At 35.2% G+C, this 21,958-nt stretch overlaps 3 protein-coding genes across 3 annotated transcripts in view; all 3 read left to right on the forward strand.

Moving 5' to 3' along the window:
- Positions 1-21,958, forward strand: part of LOC110380936 (uncharacterized) — a 258,996-nt gene that overhangs the window by 34,273 nt on the left and 202,765 nt on the right. The window contains exon 2 of the mRNA XM_064037034.1: positions 17,772-18,352. Coding sequence (XP_063893104.1) covers positions 17,860-18,352 — 493 coding nt within the window. The 5' untranslated portion in view covers positions 17,772-17,859. The remainder of the gene's footprint in view (positions 1-17,771; positions 18,353-21,958) is intronic.
- Positions 4,860-8,957, forward strand: LOC110375526 (uncharacterized). The gene is made up of 2 exons (XM_021333665.3): positions 4,860-5,721; positions 8,442-8,957. The coding sequence occupies exons 1-2, from the start codon at positions 4,909-4,911 to the stop codon at positions 8,853-8,855; spliced, it is 1,227 nt and encodes a 408-aa protein (XP_021189340.3). The 5' UTR covers positions 4,860-4,908; the 3' UTR covers positions 8,856-8,957.
- LOC126053452 (uncharacterized) lies at positions 9,009-10,870 on the forward strand. The gene is made up of 2 exons (XM_049850447.2): positions 9,009-10,214; positions 10,395-10,870. Exons 1-2 carry the CDS (start codon positions 9,447-9,449, stop codon positions 10,806-10,808), a joined length of 1,182 nt encoding a protein of 393 aa, XP_049706404.2. The 5' UTR covers positions 9,009-9,446; the 3' UTR covers positions 10,809-10,870.

The following is a 21,958-nucleotide window of genomic DNA, read 5'->3' on the forward strand; positions in this document are numbered from 1 at the left end:
TAATTATTATTAATTGATGTTAAATGAAAAGCATATAGGTATGTCATCCTAAAATCAAACTTTTTTTTAAGTTCACATAATAAAATAACCCTGTCTGGTCCTCCGAGTGTTACCCAGACATCCCTTTTAATATTTCACCTGTCTTCTACAAGTTGAGTCATAATTTAGGTGTGGAGCTACATGCTGTGACCTTGTAGCGGCGGTCGATCGAGACGCACCTTCAAACTAACTACACACAAGTACAGAATGTTTACAACCCATGACAGGTGGGCACGAATTATGCAGCATTACAAGCACACGTCGTGTGGTTTCGGGAATAAATGTTTTTTTCATGAGGTTGCTCGTTCTAGGAGATATCTTTTGTTTGCAAATATTTTATATGGGGTTATATATCGGAAGCCCTTCAATAAAAATACTTATTGTTTTTGAAAATAACGCTTACAATGAATATACCTGTATAAACTGGCTTACGGAGCTTTAGACCAATCACCGGTTTTTTCTATACTTTTCTTGAATTGATAATAATATATCTTACCAATTATTATCAATTTGTGATTCACTTTTTAATATTTAATAAGTAATCAACTAACGAGGTCTTACGCTTATTTATTAATAAATTATTTATTGTATAAAACAATTATTTTTTACATAATTAATAGGTATGAGAAGACACACTTGCCTCTGCATAGTCATGTCGTTTTTCCCACAGAATTATACAATTCTAGAACACACTTCAACAGTACATTTTCACAAATTACAGAGTATGAAACAATGTTTTAATAATACGTGTGTAGTTCATATTAGAACCTAGAGTTTTTTAAATGTAGGTATTTATTTTTACACGTAGACTCTGATTGGCCTGAAAATTGTTGTCGATGTACCAATAGGGTAACTATTCAAAGGATATTACTATCATTCAAGTAAATGAAGACCTTTAAAAAAGTGAAAGTAAAACTAATTTCCAGAAAAAAATAGTTCCTTAGGATCAATAGGATCAGTGAATTCACTATTTTATATATAGTTGGTGTAAATTACGCTATAAGTACGCTATAATAAAAAAGTCTACACAAAATGAGGTCAGGCAAATTATAAATCAGTTTTATCCTTTCATTCGATGAAAAGTTTACTTCTATACCTGGCACTACACAAGAACTCTTTACTTAAAGTTCCCATAGACCACCTACATAAACCTTCAAGTATCGAGGTCTATAATGTCTAGAAGTTAAAAGCCTCCCCCCACCGACCCGCCCCCTTACCTCCATGGCAGCCTGAAACAGTCGACTCATGTTGTTCCAGCCATAATTACACGTGATTCATGGGCTCACCTTGAAATCATTTACAATGGAGATAAATTATAAATCTGTAACAATGTTTGGCTTGTTTTGTGTGAAGGGCTTTCTGAAAATTAGGTTTTAGTATACCTAGTTTTTGGCAAAACAGTTACATGTAATCAAAGTTTATAGTGTAACTATTTAACAACGTTTACATAGTTGCTTGTTACAATGTTTACTTAAAATAAAAAATACTAATGGCTTCCACGGCCGATTTCGGCCACCAGACCAATGAGGCAGTACGAAAAAATACTATATAGTATTAGGAAATGAGTAGGTAGTAGGTAGGGTAGACAGAAGTCATTAAGTCTGACAACAAATTAACTGCGCGTATTAGGAAAATACTGATACTCAGCTGGATCTGGTTTAACTTCAAGAATCTCCAAGGCTAGGCAGTTAATGTTCAGGAATGATTATATTTTAAATGGAAAAAAAGTATTATAATGATAAATGTAGCTTACCATCTCGACGAACTGGACCAGTTTTGCCGAATCTTCCAGTTCCACTGAAGACTTTCTTATCTTGCCCATCTTCGAATAATTTAAAATAAACAAAAAAATACAAATAATGATTTACTTAACAAAATCCCAGATGATTTTATCATTAATTTAGATACAAGAAAGTGCCTATTATGAATGAGTTTGCAAACTTTATGTGTTACATAAAATTGCCCAAATTATTCCAATGTTTTTCAATCGGATTGTTTATGCAAATACAGATGATGTTGCGAAAATTACAATTTTCATATTGTAAAGCTAAAGGGTTCTAGATTTCGGTAGATACTTTCATACAGTATATTTCACTATAATACTCACTCGTGTAACACATACCGTGACATAAGAGTACATGGATCTAAAATGAGCAGTCACTTAACTGATTAAAAAGTCAGTTAAAGAGTTACACTCAATACTCAATCTCATCTGGATCATATGATGAGTCAAAATGACTCCATAAGCTTTAATTGAATCAGAACACCACACGAAAAGCATTATTTTCGAAAAAAGAACTTAAAATTCCTACGTCACTTAAGAGCGTGTACGCTCGGCGCGCGATGTCAACTTTAGGTAATTCAACGCAAAAAACCGCGCAGACTAGCGTCGCGGCTGTGTGCGTGCCTATCATACTTCACGTATAGTCACACAAACCATTTTGATCCTTTCGAGTGAAATTGGTAGAACAAAAAATATATTATTTAGTAAATAGTTAATAGCGGGAAAATAGTGTAAGTCTATGGATGTCTAAAATATAAAAGCATGAAAATAAGTCGTTAATACTTACACTCTTTTGCAAAAAAATCGGGCACCTATGAAAACCTTGGTTTTGAGGACTTTCTGTATATTACATACAATTTTCAACAGTACTAAATAGTCGACTGATGATTAATGACAATGTTAAGAGTTTCTGTATTTTAACCGATTTCAAAAAAAGAAAGGAGGAGGTTTCAATTAGATTGTTTTGTGATTGTTCTCAATTTGATTGTTCTCGATTTCTCAAAGACGCCTGGACCGATTTGAAAAATTGATTGTTTATATGAATGGTCCAGTCCATCCAGACCGAAAAATTGTGGTCAAATAACAATTGCCAGAAAGCCAAATATTGGTGAAGAGCTTGGGTTTACCATTGCAAATAAAGTTTTAAGTTATCTATCCTATATGCTTCAAAAGTTATTCGAGATCAAAAGTCAAAATTTGGGTACATCCAAAATGAAAAAAAAAAAAATTATAGCTCGATTGGTAACAGACATCTGCAATAAGTGATTTCTAGCCTAAGGAGTCCGCCATATTGGATTTAGACTTGCGACACATTTTTTTTCGAGTTATTCATAGCAAGCCCTTTCATTTGAAACCCATATCGTAGGAATGCATTAAAAACATTTTTTTCTCCATCTTAGGTATACCGCCATATTGGATATAGAATCATACATTGTCATTAAAACTGAACATTCAAACAAAATTTCAACTCAATCGATAAAAAAAAATATGCTTCAAAATTGAGCTTTAAATAAAATAGTAATGTATCAAGATTTGTTGGTCGCGCTTGAAATGTACTCTATTCTCGGTATCCACGGCAGAGGTTATTCACCCTACGCGATGTGACGGAGCGACACGTCCTCTCTCTGTGAAGCCTTGCGGCGGTCTGGTTTGAGTTGACTCGCGTGCAGCGTTTTATAGTAGTTTTTAAATAATTTATAAAAAAATAAAAACGAGAGATTAAATTATAATATAAAGTTTATGTTTTAAAGAAAGAGTTATATTACTATAGTAAATAATTGTTATATTAAATTAAGTAAGATAGATAGGTAAAAAAAGCATTTGAAATTCACAATTTTTCACATTGTTAAAATTTTTTTTTCTGAAAGATAGAGACCTAAATCAAAAAATGTTTTCAACTAACTATAGGCATGGGGATTTCGTCTATGAGTAAAAAAATAAATATGATTAGATTTGCCACTGTTTTCACATGAATTTAAGCTTCGAAATAGACGCTGAACGGGAATTTTATAAAACATCTGTTACGTTATAGGGGTTTTAGTATTTAAACTACACAAATTGAAATTTATGTTCAATTAACTATATAGACAGTGAAATTACCTTGCGTTATTAAAAAATAACATAGTTATAGGATAAGTAGTTACTGAGAAACAGTGGTTTGAAAAGTACCATTCTAGGCCAAATGGCGCGCGGTTGACGTACACGCTCTTAAAGAACGTCGTAATTTGACGTATCTGAATCGTCATGGTCTAATTCAAACGTCAACATTCCTACATAATGACAAGCCTCTAGTTCGAAAGTATTTACAAATATTGCCTGTTACGTGCTTCTTTATCTTATCTTGTAAATGTTCTTCAAATACTGGAATATGCACTATAATTTAGCTAACAAGGGGCTATTGATTGAGGCACAATGCGTCCGGTGATTATGTTATCAGACAGTACACGAGCCTCTATTTACGTTTGTTTGAGAAAACAGTTTGTTCTAAAAGTCATTGTAAGGTGCAGTGCATAGTAAGAACTTTTTTGGTAAGTCGTGGGATCGAAGGTAGATACGAGTCAAGACCAAAATGTTGAACATTTTTGAACTTCTTTTCTTTAGAGTTTTTGTCAATATAAGTCTGAAACTCTTAAAGTCGTTCAATAATAGTAAGTCACTGCCATGCACTTGGGACTATAGAGTCCCGGACTTTTGGGAGGCGAACGTGGGGCCGAAGCCAACACGCTGAAGCCCTTTTGAGACAACTTTAATGAAATGATGACACAAATATTATTGTACTTTCTGAGTGTACAGAACCAGAGAATCTTGAACCTCTGCGAGTCAAACGCGTGAGAATAGTCAGAATGTTTTGGGACAATATTAATCAAATTGATGTACAATATACGGCAATTATCACGGCTTCAAAATATATTGATAAAAGTAATGGCTACTGTGGTCACCAAATTAACAATAGTTATCGGACGACATCCAACACTCCTTTATAAAACGACCCTTATATTCATAATGCTATTATATCATAAAAGGTCTGTGCTACCGAGTTCAGTAATTGTTTCTTACTCGTGTCAGTAGTTCATATCGTGTAAAAAATGCAAGTGGAAATAACTCCCGAAAAATATCCAACAGAAAAGAAATTCATTTGTCCAAATCAGGTCGCTAATAATTTGGACAAATCTATAAACAGTATTATAGAAAAAACTGGATTCGTTACATATGATGTTGAAAAAATACCTCTAAGTACAAACGGTGGCAATTATCTGGGATTACTACATGAAATAAATATAAAAGGAGAAACAAAAGAAGGCTTTAAAGAACTGAATATTTTCGTGAAGTGCATTATCCCTGGTGAGAGCGATTTTCAAATTCTTTCAGTGACCGATGTTTATCAAATCGAAGTGTTTGCCTATAAAGAGTTCTTGAAGATTATCGATGAACTGCAAGAAGAGGCTCAAATACCCAAAGAAAAAAGGTACAAAATGGTCAAATGTTACGATGAAAGTAATTCCGAATTTGTGATCATGGAAAATATAGCAAAGAAAGGCTTCACAACTGGCCACAGATGCGATGTAGTGTCACTAAAGTTTGCCGAATTAGCGATGCAAGAACTTGCCAAATTCCATGCATTTTCCTTCGTGCTACAAGAAAAACGTCCGGATTTTTTCGAACAGAAGATTAAGCCTTTGAAAACGCCTTACACGTTTTGTGAACAGTTTAACCAGTTTACTCGGAGTACGGTTAAAATGACGATGGAAAATATTGATGACGAAGACGCTAAGGCAAGAGTTGGCAAGTTTTGTGAAGGCATTGTGGAAAGGTATGAGAAGCATTTTACCGATGAAACTATAAGGCGCTGCTTATGCCATGGTGATTATAGGCCTAATAATATACTGATGAAAAAGACCGTAAGTACTTTCTTTTATTCCACTAACAAATACAACTTTAATGTCGTTACTTAACCCTAGAAGCCCAATCTACGTAAATTTGACGTATACCGCGGCGAAATATCTCTGTCTCTTTCATGTTTACCGTCGGATCGCCGCTAACTTCTGAACCAACTCAGTAGCCATTGGGACCTCGCAGGACACAGTTGCGTCATCTTGGTAAGTGCCGCCATTTTGTTGTACTCTCTATTACAACACACGTCACGTCACGTCGTTGCACGTCATTTTGACGTATAATTGGGCTTTGTGTAACTTTTGAATTTGTTTCAAATTTTTTATGTTTGTGATTTATTTGAGTTAATCGTATTGTTTCGTTACATTTTTCATATAATAATAATATTTTCAGGTTGAGTACAAAATGGCGTCCCGTCAACGGCTAAACCAGGACGAAATAGCTACAATTCTAGAAAATGATGACGATTATTCTCCGCTGGATTCGGAATCCGAGAAAGAAGATTGTGTAGTTGAAGATGATGTCTGGAGTGATAACGAGGACGCGATTGTCGACTTCGTTGAAGATACAAGCGCGCAAGAGGACCCCGACAACAATATTGCTTCTCGGGAATCGCCTAATCTTGAGGTAACTTCATTGACTTCACACAGAATAATTACTTTGCCTCAGCGGTCAATACGTGGAAAAAACAACCATGTATGGTCAACAACAAAGGGACGTACGACGGGAAGGACTTCTGCTATCAATATTATACGCACAAATAGGGGACCAACGCGAATGTGTCGCAATATTGTTGATCCATTGCTCTGTTTTCAACTTTTTATAACAGACGAGATAATTCATGAAATAGTCAAGTGGACAAACGTTGAGATAATAGTAAAACGACAAAATTTGAAAGACATTTCAGCAAGCTACAGGGATACAAATACAATGGAGATCTGGGCATTAGTCGGAATACTCACTCTGACGGCTGTTATGAAAGATAACCACCTCTCAACTGATGAGTTGTTTGACGCTACATTCTCTGGCACCAGATATGTATCAGTAATGAGCCGAGAGAGATTTGAATTCCTCATAAGATGTATAAGAATGGACGATAAAACACTGCGACCAACTCTTCGTAGCGATGATGCTTTTTTACCGGTGAGAAAAATATGGGAGATTTTTATCAATCAATGCAGACAAAACTACGTTCCTGGTAGTAACTTGACTGTAGATGAGCAATTGTTGGGTTTTCGCGGCCGTTGTCCATTCCGTATGTACATTCCCAATAAACCCGATAAATATGGCATAAAATTCCCCATGATGTGTGCCGCTGCCACAAAGTACATGATAGATGCCATACCTTACCTTGGTAAAAGTACGAAAACAAATGGTTTACCACTGGGCGAATTTTATGTGAAAGACCTGACTAAAACAGTACACGGCACAAATAGAAATATTACCTGCGACAACTGGTTCACGTCTATCCCATTAGCTAAGAACATGCTCCAGGCTCCATACAACCTAACAATAGTAGGAACCATCAGGTCTAACAAAAGAGAAATGCCTGAAGAGATCAAGAATTCTCGCTCACGGCCGGTAGGATCCTCAATGTTTTGCTTTGATGGCCCTTTGACCTTGGTTTCATATAAACCAAAGCCATCGAAAATGGTATTTTTATTATCTTCCTGTGATGAAAATGCCGTTATCAATGAAAGTAACGGAAAACCGGACATGATATTGTTTTATAATCAAACAAAAGGCGGCGTTGATTCCTTTGATCAGATGTGTAAATCTATGTCTGCTAACAGGAAGACTAATAGGTGGCCGATGGCGGTCTTTTACGGGATGTTGAATATGGCGTTTGTGAACTCCTATATAATATACTGTCACAATAAAATAAATAAACAAGAAAAACCAATAAGCCGCAAAGAATTTATGAAAAAATTAAGCATACAGCTGACGACACCTTGGATGCAAGAAAGACTACAAGCACCGACTTTGAAAAGGACTCTACGCGACAATATAACAAATGTTTTAAAAAATGTGGTACCAGCATCTTCAGAAAATATTAGTAATGAGCCAGAACCAAAGAAACGACGCTATTGTGGAGTTTGCTCATATAAAAAAAGGCGGATGACCAAAGCGCAGTGTTGCAAATGCAAAAAGGCTATATGTGGAGAACACAATATTGCTGTTTGTCAAGACTGTATATAAAGACTGTTTTTTTCTAAGAGACTTCTAGAATATTATTACGAGTTGATTTAATTTTATGAAAACATTTAAAACTAGTTGATTTTTTTATAATTACATAATTTTAAGAAAAAGTGTTAGAGGCTTGATTTTTTTGTTGATTTTTTCTAAAATTTGATTAAAGTGCCATAATAGTATTAATAAAGAGTATTTTTTAACTTAAAATGTATTTTATTTATTAATTAAAACTTCAATTATGATAACTCATGCAAAAATATAGTTCATTAACAGAAAAAAATAGGAAAACTTTGAAGTTTTGTTTTTACACGTCATTTTTACGTATGATTGGGCTTTATAGCTAGTTAAATATGATTGGGCTTCTAGGGTTAAAGGGTAATAATGTTTAATTTCTTATTTTATAGTTTTGTATTTTTTAATGTATTGTATTTGTCTCTTAAAAATTAAATTTTCAACGTTTAAAAAAATAAAATAAATTGTAGATTTAGCTACCTGTCCTTTTTTAATTTCTTAATACTTTTTTTTTTGTTGTCAGGATGGAGAAGTATCAGATATAATACCGGTGGACTATCAACTGATGCACTTCGGCTGTCCAGTGCTAGACATCTTCTATTTCATCAACATAAGCACAGACCAAGCATTCCGACGAGCTCACTTGACACATCTCAAAGATTTGTACCACGCAACAATGACCAATTTCTTAAAGTACTTCGACATTGATGTCAATTTGTACTATTCTAAGGATCAGTTTGAGAAAGACTGTAAGGATAAGTTAGAGTATGGGCTATCATTGTCGATTATGTATCTTCCTTTCATGATGGTTGCTGAAGATGATATACCTGATGTTACGAAAACTGATATGAGTGAAATTAGTTTTAAGCTTCATGATTCGTACAAAGATAGAATTAGAGAAATTGTTGAGGATTATATTGAGTGGGGTATTCTTTAAGTAATCATTGCCTCTTTTAAATCAAATAATGTACATTTTTATAGCAGTAGGCTTACATAAATATTTGTTTAATTTTCAGAATATTTTTGCTATCATTAGCTTTTATCTGAAGTCATGTCTGAATGTCTGAATGGTGGTCTGAAGTCAGATAAAAATGGTTGTCTCAAGTCAGATGCTTCTGAAAACTAAATAAAACAATTTATATTCTAAATTCAATATAAACAGAACACTGGTTTAAGGCAAAATATGTAGCGTGTGCGCAAATGTCATTGACCGAATATGTCCGAAGCCGAGCATTTCCGAAGATTACCGAACCCTTCCGAATGATCGGACTTGTTAGTCAGCGTCATTTTACCTTATACCAGTTCTCGTCAATCTGTCAGTAGCGTAGTGTATTGTGATTCCTGTGTAAATATTGTAAATTATTAAACAAAACTGTGTGCTGTGTATTATTATGTAATACGTGTTTATCTATCACTTGTTTTTTATTATCATAACCTTATCTGATAAAATTCCTCACATTTGACAACACAAGTGTGTTCAAACAAGACTTAGAAAAAGAGTTATTTGTTACATTGTTTTTGTAATAAGATGGAAGAAAAACTACATGAGGATTTGCCATCGGAGTTGAGACAATATATGGAAAACATAGCAAAGAGTGAGGGTTTTATATCATACGAAATTGTTGGCAAAAAGTTACCAATAACTGGTGGAGGTTATATGGGAATTCTATACGAAGTGAATATACAAGGAAAAACAAATGAAGGTGATAAAGAATTAAACATATTCATCAAGAATATTGTGGAAAACGAACAAATGAAAATCTATTCAGTACCAAAAGTGTTCGAAAGAGAAGCAATCATTTATACAGATGTATTTAAAATATTTGATGAATTACAGGATACAGCTAAAATCCCTAACGACGAAAGATTGTTAATGCCTAAGACTTATGAAGGATGCAATCCAAAATCTATCATCCTTGAACATTTAGGCAAGAGAGGGTTTAAAGTATATGACAGAATGGAAACTATATCCTTAGATTATGCTAAACTATGTCTAACACAACTTGGCAAGTTTCACGCACTTTCGTTTGTTTTACAAGCAGAAAGACCTGAGTATTTTAAAGATAAAATTGCTACCATGAAACAGCCTTTTAAATTCGAAGAAGATTGGCATGGATTTGTAAAGAATATGTATAATTATTCTATGAATTGTTTGGAACCAGATGTGAGAGATAAAGTAGGAGAAAGAATTTTGACAAAGGTGGCTGATTACCCAAAGTATATGAATGATGTTACGGGCGTTTGCACACTCTGTCATGGCGATTTTAAGCATAACAATGTTATGGCTAAAGAAATTGTAAGTTGAAACATAACCATACGTATTTTTTAGTTCTGTTGTTTTAGAGATAGGCACACACTGTTTTAATTATTAGAAAGTACACTAAACTGGATTGAGTTGAATTTTAAGAGGCTTATCTTTTTGTACTTTATGTTTGTATTCACAAGCAAAGGTTTATCAAGTAATTGTTTCTTTCAGGATGCAAAAGTCAAAGAAGTAATAGCAATCGACTTCCAAATAGCTCACTACGGCTGTCCAATCTTGGACTTCCTATACTTCATTTTCAATGGAACCGACAAAGACTTTCGACAAAAACATCTGGTGTACCTCAAGGACCTATACTATGACAGTATGAAGAACTATCTTGAATATTTCGGAATGGACATAGAAAAAGTTTTTCAAAGGATGGAATTTGAGAGAGTTTTTAAAGAGAAGATGGATTTTGGTTTGATGATAAACGTGTTTTATGTACCGTTTTTGTTTGCGGCTGATGAAGATGCACCCGATGTGGCTAATGAGTCGCTATCGACTTTGTCTTTCAAAGTTGATGACCGATTTAAAGAGCGGTTCCGTGGTGTTGTAGATGATTTTATTGAGTGGGGTTATATTTAAAAGGATTAACTTGTAAAATGTTTTTTATTTTATTTTAATAAAGTTCTTTTACACTTCGGAAATGTTTATTTAGGTATTAGCACATTGAAAACCCTGAACTATATTTTAAAATGGCTATCTTCAAGTTTAGATACCGATCTGAGATAATAGGTCGATAATTATTTAATTAACTCACGTACCACATAATGTAGTAAAATGTAGGTCTCTTCTTACACATAATTAAAGTTGACGAGTTAAATTCTTGTGCCCTTATTATTTGGTGAGAGCAAACCGCAAATATGTAGCTTGATAGGGCTGCTGGTGGAGTTAATATTTTTTAAGGAAAATAGTTCAAGATCTGAGCAAAGCCATTGATTAGGGAGACCATTCGTTGTTATATCGGCAACAGAAATACATAGTCCTTGAATTTTGCAATTGTCATCATGGTTCATGAGACACAGTTAGGTGACATATAAACGAACAAACGGACATCAAAGTCTTACCAAATAGGATCCTGTGTTACCCTTTGGTACGGACGCTATAAATGCATTATACATTTAGCAATCTGCAAATAATACGATTGCTATTTATATTCTCACCAAGCATAAAACTAGCAAACAACAAAATAGCTAAACGATCAAATAAAATCAAAAATATCGGATAAATATTTATGATATTTGCAATCTCGTTTATTTGTTGGGTATTTGATTTATTGTTTGAAGTTGAAATTCAACTTTTTGACAAAAATATTTAATATTAAAATTTATACGATTACTAACAGATAACAACAGTGCTTTGTTTTCATTGACACATTACGTTACAAATTGGCTTCATTTGTTTTAAATTATTGGTCAAACGTGTATCCATACGTTTAGAGTTGGTAGGATTAAGTACTCTTCAAAATTGAATGTTACTTTTGGTTGAAGCTGTTTTGTATTCAAATGTTACAATTTCAATGCTGCAACAGCGTATTTTAATAAGATTATATGATTAACAACGTTATCGCACTAGAGGATTTTTCGCTCGGTTGTCGGTTTGTAGATAGAAGACAACCAGTGCGGAAGATGACGTTAAAGACCGAGCAGTAGGTAGATTATTGCCACTCGGAATGTGACCCGGTGTGAAACCGCGGTAAACAGATCCTGTAATTAATTTTGAGGAGTATTTTGAATGGATTGGTCAGTGCTTCATAAAGATGGAACCACTTATTACCTTGTTTTTTTTTAGTATCATCATCCTCCGAGCCTTTTCCCAATCATGTTGGGGCGGCTTCCAGTCTAACCAGATTCAGCTGAGTACCAGTGCTTTTTAAGAAGCGACTGCCTATCGGACCTCCTCAACCCAGTTACCCGGGCAACCCGATACCCCTTGGTTAGACTGGTGTCAGACTTATTGGCTTCTGAATAACCGTAACGACTGCCAAGGATGTTCAATGACAGCCGGGTTTTTTTTTTAGTATAACTTTACAAAAGTCTTTTTGAGTTATGAGAAAAGTTTAGTAAACTTCCTTCTTTATTATGGTTTATACTGAGGGCTTAAGTAACCGTTTCTTATCTGTTATCTTCGATCGTCTGAAAAGTTTTTAGTGGAAATTCTCTTTCGTGGATATTTTCTAAGACGTGCTTTTGTTTTCGTGTTATAAGTTTATTTAAGTAATGGTTATTAGTCGTGACTGTAATTTAAGTATGGTACACAATTATATTTAGAGTGTAATAATTTATTATAACTCTATATTATCGTTTAATATAAATATGAGTATGTGTTAGGAACTTCAGCATTATGTATCGAAAATGTTGTAAAAAATGGAAAAGTCACTATTGCTCAATCATTTATTTTAATTTTATTTCATTTCTTATAGGTATAATATAAACATACTTATTCTTTAAAAAAATGAAGTTTTAATTTCCACTCACATATTATTCTGATGCAAAATGATAATGTATTACAGATCTATGTATAGCATAGAATACGTGACCACAGACAGGTAATTTGATAGATAGGCTATCAGTCTATTATTACTGTCAACAGTAGGTTATTATGCTTCATTATCTACTGCCAGTGGCCATTGTACAGGCCACTAATTGCTAGATATTAAAACAGTACTAGGTATGGTGCATAATATCCTATACTAGTGGTAATATTACTGATTGGTTGGTTAACAGGCAATGTACGGTATTTTGTAAAGATACACAAACCAAGTCATACTACGTTATTACTTCTAGTATTAATTCGAGTTGCGGACAACATTACATACCTACAACTCATAAAACAAGAAAAATACCTATATTTAAAGTTATTTTTAATAAGTATTATTCAAGGGAGAACTGCAATTACAAGCCTTTTACAACTAGATTAGCCATCGTTATATGTAAAATGCTGGTACTAAGTTGCAACCAGTCAAAGTGGAAGCTAGCCCCAACATAGTTGGGAAAGGGCTATGCAAAGTGTATTATATTATTATTATACACAAAATATGTTTTATTGGACACAAGAAATATACTTAGAAAGGGCACTATAAAACTGGTCACACATGCCCAAATAATCTATTACTTAAGTTAATATTAACATACGAGGCCTAATATAACAAGAGCGAATGTTTTGTTTCTATTACCCCGGCTATCATGGCGCCCAGCTATAATTACTTAAGTGTACAACTTTACACTTAGAGTACAACTTGACACGCGCTCATTGCCAACTGTAAGTCGGCCGAGTGTTGCCCCGGTGGTTGAAGAAAATAATTTCGTAAAATCCTGTTTTCAATCAAAGTTGTGTGATCATCTTGAACTCAGTTACCGTGGCAGCCCAATACCCCATTGGTTAGATTGGTGTCAGACTTACTGGCTTCTGACTGCCAACGACTGCCAAGGATGTTCAATGACAGCCGGTCCGATACCGGTCAAATACTTCATCGTTGTTATGTGTGTACTTCCATTCATCTTCATACTGATTTAGTATTTGCCTAAACCAACCATCGACCGACTAAAAGTTTGTAGTTTGTTGTTACTTAGTTGCATTATAACGTGTAACTTAGCTCTAAAGGATGAATAGAGGTCGTTTGAAGGGACCTGGGAAGTGTCAGTCCCAGCAGGGGGGTTGGTTTGTGGGATGTGTCAACGATAATGCCAATTTGAATATGAAGTTAGAATGTGGTCTAAAAATATGTTAAATGATTCATTAATATTTAAGGATCATCATTGGTCAAATGTAGATACTGATATACTAACATTCGGAAATCTCGATATAGGAAATAATTGTAAGGACCAAATTCATTATAAATAGGCACTTTTTTAGGGTTCCGTAGCCAAAATGGCAAAAACGGAACCCTTATAGTTTCGTCATGTCCGTCTGTCCGTCTGTCCGTCTGTCCGTCTGTCCGTCTGTCCGTCTGTCACAGCCGATTTACTCGGAAACTATAAGTACTACAGTGATGAAATTTGATGGGAATATGTGTTCTATGAACCGCTACAAAAATATGACACTAAATAGTAAAAAAAAGAATTGGGGGTGGGGCCCCCCATACATGTAACTGAGGGATGAAATTTTTTTTTTCGATGTACATACCCGTGTGGGGTATCAATGGAAAGGTCTTTTAAAATGATATAAAGTTTTCTAAAAAACATTTTTCTTAAAGTGAACGGTTTTTGAGATATCAGCTCTCAAAGTCGTAAAAAGTATGTCCCCCCCCCTCTATTTTTATAACTACGGGGTATAAAATTCTAAAAAAAATAGAGGTGATGCATGCTAATTAACTCTTTCAACGATTTTTGGTTTGATCAAAGTATCTCTTATAGTTTTTGAGATAGGTTGATTTAACTGTAATTTACGGAACCCTTCGTGCACGAGTCCGACTCGCACTTGGCCGGTTTCTTCAAAGCGCCTCGATTTATTTTGAAACTCGAGTTATGTTTCTCGTTATTCCGAAGAAACTTCTAGCCTATTTTTCAACAGTTCCTAATATAATATTCTATAAAGGATAACTACCAACTATTGCCATAACCACATAAAACCCCTTTTATGTAACAAAATCTCTCAAAGCAGGGTAAGCTAATCCATTTTTCAATAGCCTCGGATCAACATTGCTGAATAAAAATAAACACAATATCCTCTGTGACGTCATAATCTGTATTTCCATCTAAAAATCCATTCGTCCGTGGAGTCAGGCCTTAGGTGGAACACACACTACCACGCGATATGGAAATTGTTCCGGAACGCTCGAACGCCTTGACACTCTTTTAGGGATTGTTCACACCAAACGTATTGTCCGCCGCTGACTGTGAGTATACTCACTGTCTGCCCCAGTGTGAACGTCGACTCAATCTGCAGTACGCGTACTCACCAAGCCGACAATAGGCTATAGCGTACGATGCGCTACATGTGTGAACAAAAGAATAGGCTCTTGTAGGTTCACACTAGATGCGTACGCTGAGCGGCTGACTATTCTACACATAAAAGGGCTCAGTATTTGAAGTTGCTCGTAGTATTTTATAAACGATAAAACTAGCGTAATTTATTTTTTTCAAATCAGATGTTTTACTGATATTTCAATTAAATGATGCGCATTCAGATAGTTGCCATTTGCGAAGCTCTAGAGGAAGACGAAAATAATAAAAAAAAGAGATTGTGGGTACATCCCTTGAAGAGATGTTTTCTTGGTCAATTTCATACTTTATATTTTGAATATAGACTTTATCCAAATAAGTTCATGAAATATTTTCGTATGACAGTAAAACATTCGATGAGTTACTATCTTTAATATGTTTAAGTTTATATAAAAGGGACACTAATTATCGACGTGCTGTACCGAGGCGCGGCGGTGCGTACGCGGCGGAGCGGCGCTATTCGGCAACTGCGTCCGCGTAGCCAATCCGCGTCCGCCGTGCATAGTCGCGTAGTAAAATAATCGGCCACTGAGAGTCAGCTACAACAGACGACGTAACAGCGTATAGTCGGTTCGGTGTGAACGACAATTTCAATATATATGGAAAAGCAATAAACTGCGTAACGCGCGCTCACAGTCAGCGGCCGACAATACGTTTGGTCTGAACGATGCCTTAGTGTCTAAACACACTATGCCGAACGTACGCGACCGAAGTTACGCGGCTGATTTTACGTTCCAACGTAATCGCCTGATATGACACACCATAAGTGCCGAACTTACGTGGCAGAAGTTCAGTTGCGCAATTTTGTGTGTATATTCTGTGTTCGACTTCGGTCGCGTATAATGTGTGTTCTACAGAATACGTTGCCGCCGAATTTCCGCTGAACTTACGCCCGACTGAAGTTCGGCTGTACGCTATAACGCAACGTAATTTCGGAATAATGTGTCGCCAGTAATTCAAATAGCATTGCAGGCGTAATCATGCCGAACTTCCGTCGCGTATTCTCGGCATAGTGTGTTTAGACACTTAAGGCTTATTTTTGTAGGCGTAACGATTATTTTGTTTATTCATAAAAGTTTTTTCACAGTGGCTAACAGCCTTTTTACACTAGCGGGTTTTCCAACTAAGGGTGTCGCGCAGAACCGCGCTTAATTAGTGATTGCTGATGTATTTTACATATTGGTCGCTGGTCCCATAGTTTGTAGTATGCTCGTGTGTGATCCGCCTTAGTATGAACGTGTATGGGATCATGGCTGGTATTAAATAAGCGGTTCATGAATACTCTTGACCGTAACGAAAGTAAAGCTTCCGTGTAGTGCTAGCTATGCAATAATATTTTTTAATTATAAATTTATAAAAAAAGAAAGAAATAATTTAATTTTTTGTATACAAACTTTTTGATACTTAAGTAATATACTTTATCCAAAAAATTACACAAATACAAAACGATTATTGTAATGTGTACTGAGTTTCCCTTAATGTCAGTCCATTTCAGTAATCATACCCAATTTTAGCCTAATGTTGATGGGTAATTTTATATCTCCATATATCTTTACTATAGCTTAGTGCTAGAAGATAAATAGCCGTCGTTAAAGTCATGTACGATCATTTAATCGCTTGAATCCTAACTTAACAGTGAAGCTATTATATGCCATTTAACAAAACATTAGACCAGTGTTCCTATAACAGTGGTCTTATAAGTGAAAACGATTTTGAGTCAAGGTCATTTATTTGAGAAAACGAATCAGGGTCATTTATTTCATCAGAATCTATTTCTACTTTAATTTAGAACCGAAGCAATATTAAAAACAATATTTGTGAAAGATCTTTGTCAAATAGAATAAAACTTTATGGGGCCAACTAGAGAAGAAAGAAACCCAACCAATCTCGTCGAAATAAAAATCAATAGAAAGCACCACTCTTCATAATAACCGTAACAGCAACATTATCAAAAACAAAATGCGAACTCGAAAATAACATTTTTAACAAACACAAAGGGTAACTTTGAAACTGAATACCCTAATCAAAGTCAAGGAAAAATATTTTGCTTTTATCCACTCAATAGGTTTCATTGTCCTTCAGCCTTTATCATAACTGATAAATAGGTTTGTAGGGCGTCCCGGCCTGGCATAAAGCACGCCAAGAGTAGCCAATCTATTAGTCTCCTTAGAAAATATTTTTTCGGAGAACCTTAAAAACATGTTTGTGGAAACAATATTGATTACAGCTATTGTTATTCGAAAATACGAAGATTAAAGACGGCTTTGAGATGAATTATTAATGAATCTGATCAAGGTATACGTATATTGTGGAGTGGTAATCAATTTAGCTATTCAAATGGTGCTGGGCAAAATTCTGATCTTCTTGCGACTTTAAGTAATGATGACATAGAATTGAATTGTACTTAGCTGTGATTGAAAGTCCATTTTGAGATTATTAAATGCGACCAGGGATTTGTAATAAGTAATTCGGTAGTGACAGCTTTTGCGGGCAAGAATGTTCAAAAGTACTTAAATCAAAATAAACACTTGAAAATCGGTATTATTGGTACCAAATTATAGCTGTATGGTTGAATATAAGCTAATGGTATTTTTTTCTTTTTCAGATAAACCGCAAACGAAAACCATGAACGAGATAGAACCAAACTTACTTCCCCCACGAGAGTCGAGACACAGAATCGACTCCACATAAGAATGACATCAAGCCACCTTCTGATGTCAAAATACCGAAAGCCGATGCAATGTCAGACGGTGAAGAGCAACATGAAAAACCCGACCAAATTCAAAATGAACAGAATCACAGTAAATTTTCTGATGACGATAGTCATCTTAGCTTTGTTGCCTTATAGCTCGACACTGAGTTTGCCGAATGGTGATCCTGCCCCGGGCAGATCGCCGGGACCACCTCAACTGGATGACAAAGAAGTCGCATCTGATGATAAAGCTATAGAGATTCCTGAGGTTTACGATGAAACAACGACTAGTGAGGAAGTTATAGAAGTGACAACTGTGAGTGAGGTAGTGAGTGAAAGTACGGTGGATATCAGTGATGCATGTGCCTTCGCGAGGATCCCGAGTGACAGTGACGATATCGTCACGCTCAGTGACGCAGATAGTGACGTTAACCTGACGCTTAGCCATCCCGTGTTCGAAGCTGACCAGCTGGTGCGGGGAGTGGTTTACGATGGTAAGTCTTCTGATATTTTTAGCATATAAGCTAGAATATAAGTAGCACAGACGAGAAAATAAAAGCAGAATCTATAAACGCTGGCTAGAGATAGCGTCGTGATAAAATTATTTTCAAAATAAGATCGTTCTTAAGCCATTTTCTAGTGAGCACGTTCACATCGTACCATCTAAGAGTATCTATAAGACCGTGGGAATAGCCTGTTGCAAAATATTGAATGCAATTCAATTCTCTGTATAACATGAAGCTAGATTCAGCTTTGAATTTCCATCTCGAGATCTCAACAATATTACGTCCATCTGGGACTAACCCAAAGACGTGAAATTCAACGAATACATAATCTATGTAAATTAGAATTGAATTATTTATGTATGATTATGTAAAGAACATAATCTATTGATGTTTTAGAATTATGATTCGTTGTATATACGAGCCCGCTTGTTCGGTCTGAACAGACAAGTCATTAAATATTCACAGAGAGGAGCGTCGTCGGTTGAGATATTGATATTCAGTAATATAGCCATCTTATTTTTATTTTTTTCAAGTTTTCATGCGATTATTTCAGTCGTATCAATGGATTCTGATTATAATTCCAAGAATTATTGAGTCCAATTTGAAACGTTTCTACAATCATACCTATTCATCTTTATTAGCATCTATTATAGAAAAGCCGCATTGTATTCCCGACAAATAGCCAGAATATATTTCGGCGAAGCTTCTAGAATAGCATTTAGACAGAATAGGACTCTAGGGAGGGTATGGGACCGGGTAGTCAACACTCGAGAAACTGATTGCTTCTCGTTGTAGACACAAACGACATTTGTGTCAGACATTGCGAGTTTGTGCGGCGATTCATTAGACGGAGCGGTGAGACGGTGTCTTGGAGATATTGCCTTTGTGACGTCATTGTTGTAATCATATTATCACGCTTGTTTGTGAGAACAGTGTTGCAAACGTATTTCCAATAATATCTTATCAGAATGGAATTTCATTTGGTCAGGTACAGCGTCAGCGATCGTTTGATGTTTGTATGGAACTATCAAAAAGTCTTTGCGACGTTGCGGATTCGTGCATACAGTTTTGATTGATTCAACGCGAAATGCAAGCGAATGGTAGATTGATGGTTGCTCGACTTTTCAGAACAGTAAGCAAATTATTTAGTTTCGCTTAAAAACAATAACAGTAGGTACCTATGACTTGCAAAAACAAGACAATGATTAATGGCACGTCTAAGCGTAATATTTAGGTATTCTGAAATTGAATATATAAAGAACGTGTATTTAAAGCGAGCTGAGCCGGGAGTTTTCCATCCGATTACATTTGAGAAGAAAAGCCGAAACAAAGGTCAAGGCCCCTTTTAAGGTCCAGACGTTTTATAATTGGATTATGTAGTATTAGAATAATGCTTGAGTAACTATACATACCTTAAGTTATAGTTTTATGAAACGTAATTAAAGTCTTAAATAGGACTATGCGTGTTCGATGCCAAGTCAGGCCAACCGATGCAATTTTTGTGTGTATTGGAAAATATTTTTAAGTCAAACCGTGATATCCTACAATGAAAAGACTAAGCAAGAAAGTCAAATATAGGGGTAACAACGACTTTTCATCGAACATTCTCTTTATGTGACAATTTCTGCTTTTCGTGCAAAGAAAGCGGTTTGAAAACTCATGACTTTCAATATTCAAAATACTTTTCTATGCGCACAAAATTGCGGACGGCACTCGGTTTATACAAAAATCTATTTACAATAACAGTCTGAAAACATGCATAAAAGCTTCCCAGCAATATATATTTACGTTCGTAGCCAATATTCATATGCGAGGAGCTTTGCAAAGCGAGATACTCTGTAATACAAGTACCTCTAAGAGCTCTCCACACTGCAAACTTTTAGTTGGCCGACAGTTTGTTTGGGCTCACAAATCAGGATGGAAATGAATGGTAGTACGCACACAAAAACGATCAGGTATTTGGCAGGTATCAGACCGACTTAAAACTTGAAATTGAATTTACGATTTTTTAAATTATAGGCAGTTAATGTTTTTTTTTTATCTATCGGGCCAATTGTCGGCCGACTCTTTAGTGTGCGGTACATGCAATTTTAAAAAATACGAAACATTTTTATATGGCCCTAGATAGCTTTGGCATAAATTCAGTAAAAGTTCAGTTTTCAGTACAATTCGAATGTTATGGAAAATTATTTTTCCCTCAGGTTTAAACCCACGCGTTTTAATTTTCATAAAGTAGAATAACGTGTATATTTTGAATAAATTCGGTTTTTCATTTTAAGAAGTTAAGTTCGTTTTTATTATGAGTCCGTTTTATTGAAAAGCTATATTGTGAATTGATGTTTAAATTGAAATATTATTTTTCATTAAAAGTGTAATTTGCTACAATATTATGCTTAAGTTTTTAATAAATGCGTCTGTTTTTGCAGTGGGACAATAAAAGCTAAATGTTATTAGGTACTTCTTTTATTTTGAATGTACAATTGGGAACGATATTTGCGTTTTCAGCCAAAATAAAAACATACTAACTAAATGATTTTTCTTGATTAAACTTTATCCAATTCATCATCATCATTATCAGCCTTTTTATAGTCCCACTGCTGAGCACAGGCCTTTCACACAGAGATAGATTGAGCACCAATTTACATATACACCAGTTTTTCTATAGTAAATCATCAAATGAAATCCCCCTCCCACTGGGCTAGCAGCGTGAGGGAGAGTCAGATTCTTACTGACTAAAACCCATCATGTTCTTTCTTTAAGCCCTCAATGTACCAGGACCGCGGTAACACTTTCGAACAATCCCGCAGCCCCTCAATTTCAGGACTGTAATAAGTAACTCTTTGTTCACTAGGCAACAGAAAAAGGCTGTTAAAATTAACTCGGTTTAGACAGTTAATCGTTAATTTAAAATCCGAGCCCGCTATTACGGCAGACATGTTGTGACTTGTTTGACATCCCCCTGTATAAACGCTTTATGATTAAATTTTCAAAGTTAAACAAACTTTGTTACGTTGAGGTGCTTTTTAATTACAATTTTTTCTACTTATGTACAAGGTTAGCGTAGAAAGGTTGGTGTTCTGGGTCAGTTTTCGCGCTTTCAAGCAAAAACTACTGAACCAATTTTTTATTGTTTGGTAATTGGCACACAGATGCCTAGTATAGAGCCTTATAAAGAACATAGGCTACTTTTTATCCAACTGCGGGAAAGAGTTTCCTCAGGACGTGGGTGGAACTGCGGCGAACAAGCAGTATTATTATAATTCATTAATCTATTTCATATCATACAAAGGAACAAACAATTAGAGCCGGCGTGCATTAAATATCAGACGTGCACAAAGCAAGCTAATTTGAGCCTTATTAATATATTCAGAGGGTTAAATTTCATGAATCACAGCAGTAATAATAAATATTCTGTCAGAGTAAATCCTTGTGTCAGAGATTATAATGGAGGAACTGGAATTCAATAGTATAGTAGAACCATGTGCTCATAACTAGTTAATATTTTAAATGATATGTATCTATTTAAAATCAACCCATCTTATATTTATGAAATTGCAGTGTCTGTTTGTAATATCACGCATAGGATGGATTACA

This window comes from Helicoverpa armigera, chromosome 11 (assembly GCF_030705265.1).
Source record: "Helicoverpa armigera isolate CAAS_96S chromosome 11, ASM3070526v1, whole genome shotgun sequence".
Classification (NCBI taxonomy): domain Eukaryota; kingdom Metazoa; phylum Arthropoda; class Insecta; order Lepidoptera; family Noctuidae; genus Helicoverpa; species Helicoverpa armigera.